This window comes from Protobothrops mucrosquamatus, unplaced genomic scaffold (genome assembly GCF_001527695.2).
Source record: "Protobothrops mucrosquamatus isolate PMUCROS unplaced genomic scaffold, P.Mucros_1.0 scaffold1251, whole genome shotgun sequence".
In the NCBI taxonomy this organism is placed as follows: Eukaryota; Metazoa; Chordata; class Lepidosauria; order Squamata; family Viperidae; genus Protobothrops; species Protobothrops mucrosquamatus.
In genome coordinates this window covers 190,998-195,856 of record NW_015387457.1, presented here as the reverse complement: position 1 = coordinate 195,856, position 4,859 = coordinate 190,998, and the positions used below count along the sequence as shown (strand labels likewise).

Genomic DNA, 4,859 nt, shown 5'->3' with positions numbered 1-4,859 from the left:
AAAAAAAGTCCACATTTTTACTTGCAGCTGGCTTAAATCTATATCTGATGTGAAAAGAAGGCAGAGGCTATGTTCACCTTGGCAGACCTGGGAATAGTCTATTTCCAAGCTACACAAAGGAGAAAATGGCCATAAAACCAGGCAACACATCAGGTTGTTAGTACTATCATTTCTACATCTAAAATCTGATGTGTTTGCCTATTGATCTGCATAATATTTTCAAGAGTGCCTAATGTTGCGGCAATCTTGCTAAGAATACTTAAAATAAGGCATATCATCAAAGTTTCACTGACAAATCTAAATCATATAAAAATAGAACTTGCATCAAGTATGTGTTTAAAATAATACATGTATTTATGAATTATTAGTCATAAAAATTATAAACAATCCAAGGAGAACAAAATTTAGTTTTAATTACTAAATTTAATTATAGGTAGTTCTTACTTAACAACCACAACTGTGACCAGAAACTCCATTACTAAGCAACATGGTCATTAAGTGAGACATCATATGACTGCATCAGACTTATGACATCACTTCCTCTGCAGTTGTTAAGATATAATATAACCACGACTTGCAACTTTATTGCTGGCTTCTCCTGTAACTCTGCTTGTTGGAAGCCAGCTGTGAAGCATGCAAATGGCAATCACATGACTATGGGCTGCTGCCATGGTCATAAATTCCTGCCAGTTGCAAAACACCTGAATTTCGATCACATGATCACAGATATCCTGTGATGGTCATAAGAGTGAGGACTGATTGTAAAATTACTTTTTCAGCATCATTATAACTTCAAACAATCTAAAAAGGAAGTTGTTATGTGAAGACTACTTGTAGCCATTTAGGATTTATGTATCTTAATATACAAATGTAGAAATAGATTTCTTTTGCTGCACTAAACAATTATTTTTCTCCTGTAGAGTATAGAAAAAGTAGCCAGTTTGATACTTGGGAAATCAGTCTTTGTTAACTGGCCACATCTTGAGGAAGCCAGAGCTGTTGCTATATCTGATGGTGAAACTAAGTAAGAGACAAATTTGGAACAGTTATTTACTTGCTTCTGTATATGAATCTTTAAAGGCTAAACTTCGGAAGATAGATGGTGGAACAAGAGTTTATAAGATTTTTTTTTTAAAAAAAAACATATTAAAACAAAATTGTAAGAAGCTCCAAGAGTATGTTTCTACTTTCAACTTGTGTTACTAGCAAATTAATCTCTAGTCAATTTCACCTAATACCTTAAGGACATTGACAACTAATATATCTGTTAAAGTACTGGCCTAGAAACCAGGAGACTGTGAGTTCTAATTCCACCTTACGCATGAAAGTCAGCTGAGTGACTTTGAGCCAGTCACTTCCTCTCAGCCCAACCCTCCTCTCATTGGAGAAAGGAGCATTATGAATGTTCACTGCTTTGAGTTACTTATAAAGTAATAAAAGGTGGGATAAAAATGTGATTAATAAATAAAATATGTAATAGGGTTGGTTAAACTGTTAGGTTCTTGTTCCTTGCTGAACGTGAGTTGCTTTCCTGTAGACATTTCATTACCACACACTAGGTATCATCATCAGTGTATGGAAAGTGATGTTTGCTGATTGTTTATATATGGTAGCTTGTTCTTGCCTTGGTTGGGATATGGTTTCTTACTTAAGAGTTCTTTGATTAGGATATTGTTTCTTTCCTGATTGTTTATCTAGGGCTGTTTACTGCTTATGTAGGTGCTGGTTATAATGGGGAATGTGCTCTAAGCTGTTTGTTTCCATTCTGATTTCTGATTATTTGATTTTTTTTCAGAATGCCACGATTTCAGGAATTTCCTAGCTTTCTTAGTTTTGGCTTGACCTAAAATGTCAACAGTTTCCCGCTTAAAATTGTCTTTGAATTTATCTAAGTGTTGACAGATTAAGGCACCTTCACCATTTTTTCTATCTTCCAGTTGATGTTAATGGTGCATTCTGCCAGGCTTCTACCTATTTGTGTTATTATATAATTGTTGTTTCAGTCTTTACAGCATACATTGTAGATGAGTCCTTTTTCGTTTTTGTTTACTGGGCCTTTGCTTAAGATATTTTGGAGATATTTTGTTGGTTTATGTGTTGGAGGAATATCAAGTACTTATGGTGGTCTGTTGGGTGTCTCAGAAATTTTTGTTGTATGGCAGTTATCCTTTTGATAGGTTGTGATACGATAATTATTACCTAGATATTTTTTAATGAAATGATATGTGTACTTATTGGAAGATGTTGTATGTATAGTTTTTTTCCTCTTGCTGAAATTCTGGCTTACTGAAGTGTGTCTTTTGCAGTATGTAAGTTCTTATGCAACTCCTTTTGTGGACAGTTGTAACGTTACAAAACAACCAGGAGCAATCGCACAAATTAGCTATCAACAGATGCATAAATTTCATCTGCATGCAATTCAAAAGACATAACCAAATGCCAATAATGTATGCAATGCCCAGATAGGAAGAAAACAGTACCAGATAAACAATTAGGGAAGAAACAATACCCTAATTAAGGAATTATCAAGGAAGAAATCACACTTCAGTCAAGACTGGAAAGGCAAGCTTTTGTATATAAATATTCAACAGCTTTACTCTCCCATGTGCTGATGATATTACTAATGAAAGTTCTCCAGGAAAGCATATTCAAAGAACATAAGAATCCCATCAATATTGACTGAACTCAAGATACTTAAAACTTGTGTAATGATGTTAAAACTGAGATGAAATTTTAAAATGTATTATTTTAAACTAACTGCATGCTTTTATTTAAGGTTTTACTTGGAGGAGCGTCCTGGAGCCCAGAAACTTTATAGGGGAAATGCTATGCCACCAACTAAAGTAACACTTGTTGGAGAAAAGGAAAATAATATATGGATAAAAGAAATCCAGGGAATTTCAGAACAGTAAGATTATACCTGATTTATAGTTTTTACACTTTAAAGCAAAATTAAGAATGAGCAGGTTGCTTTGTGGAAATGACTTATTTAGAAATGCATGGTCAGATATAGATCAGATCAAAACTTAAGAAGTTTGGGTGAGAAGTAAAATGTTTTCAAAGAAAAAACGAAGTCCAGTTTTGAAAAGCACCTTTGGAACAACCATGACCTGGATGATTGAAAATCACATAGACATGGTCAGATATAGTTTTGGCATTTAGTAGCTTTGGTGAATGTGGAATATAGTAAATCCCACTAAAGGCATGATCACAGTAAACATTTTAGAGGTCATTCTCTGATACAGTATACAAATGAGCATGGAGTATCACCTGGAGTATCTTTGGAATTCCTAAGTGTTAAGTGGTAAACCCAAAACTGACTTCTTTAAAATGGCTAATAGCATTTTAATTATAGTTTACTCAATTATAGTTTATTAAAAAAATAAAAATACACATATAGGCAACATTTAAATAGGGCTATAGCTATTTAAGTGTGTAGAAGGATCTAAGGGTAGATAAAAGAATTATATGTACTATATAAGTACTTTAGGCAGGAGAAGGAGAAAGTTTTAGAAGTACAAGGTCTTAGATTAGTATAACCCTATTGGCCATAGATGTCATTGTGCCCTGATTCTGCTCTAAGTCCACTAGACTTTGTTTAAATTGGGAGGATGACGTATTATAAAGCAGACAACCTTATCTCCAGCATTATCTTGTTTCCAAAAATTCTTCTAGTGTAAGCTCATAGGCATTCCTGGAATATAACAATGATGTATGTTTGTATTCCTGATTCAAACAAAGCAAGAAAAAAAGGTAGTGGTGGTAAAGAAGATAAAATGGTTGGGAGGAAGATACCTCACTTGTTTGCCTTGTGATAAAATATTGTTCCTTCCATGGAAATGATTTTGTAAAAAAGCAACCTTCTTATTTTGACTATTTTGGGACACCATGCTTTCAGAATTTTAACTTTGTTTAGCAGCCCTTAAAACATGCCTAAACATATTATTGTGTAATCCAGATAGCATTACAGATCTGAATATGATACAAAGCCAAAGGTAAGCTTTATTGGCACTAGCATAGAAAAGTTACAGGGGGGAAGATTTATATGGACATTAAATATGTGCCACTGTTTTCATTGTGCTGAATGTCTGAATTCATCCTACCTCCTGCAATTTTCTGTCCCTCCCTTCTTCAGCTCTATTATTTTGAATTCCAAACTCAAGGAATACTATAAGGCAGGGCTTTTCAACCAGTGGTACGTGTACAAGTACATTGGCACCTGGCAGGTGGTATGCAACCCTGCCCAGCCTAGCCATGTGTAGCGGGGGGAGGGAATGAGCTAAAGTGGCGCAGCACAGGACTTGCCCTGAGAGAGTCCTCAGGAGCTGCTGGGCTGCTGGGGCGGGACAAAGGCCCCAGGATTGGCACTTCTGGCTCACCCGGAAGAGGAAGGAGGAGGAGGGGGGCAGAGACAGGAGAGGCTATAAAAGGAAGCAGTTTTGGCTGGAGAGGGAGAGAGGGAAAAAAAGATGCAGGCTTTGGAGGAGGCGGAGTTAGCTGGAGCAGCACCAAAGGGAAAAGAAGAAGGAGGAGGAGAAAGAGGAGAGGAGATAAAACAAGCCGGCCAGGAGATGATCTGTAACTTTGTGGCAGCCATCCGTGCCAGGCACACAGGTGGCAGCGAAAAACAGGCAAGAAATGCAGCGGGGGAGGGGTCACCCTCTGCAAGGAATGAAGAAAGGCACCATCCCTTGAAGGAGATCCGGCAAATGGCCCTCGCCCACTTCACACACCCAGCTCTGTGGGCTCCAGGGGGAGGGGACGCTGTGAGCAGAGTGAGTCCATGTTACTTGCGCTACACCGCCCAGCCCCCCCAGCCTGCCCGGCTTTGACAGGCAGAGGCACGCTCTCTTCACCGG

General features: G+C 37.5%; 1 protein-coding gene across 1 annotated transcript in view; it reads left to right on the top strand.

The window, feature by feature from the left end:
• Window positions 1-4,859, top strand: part of XRN1 (5'-3' exoribonuclease 1) — a 60,458-nt gene that overhangs the window by 18,502 nt on the left and 37,097 nt on the right. The window contains exons 19-20 of the mRNA XM_015821095.1: window positions 921-1,024; window positions 2,777-2,908. Of these exons, the coding sequence (XP_015676581.1) occupies window positions 921-1,024; window positions 2,777-2,908 (236 nt within the window). The remainder of the gene's footprint in view (window positions 1-920; window positions 1,025-2,776; window positions 2,909-4,859) is intronic.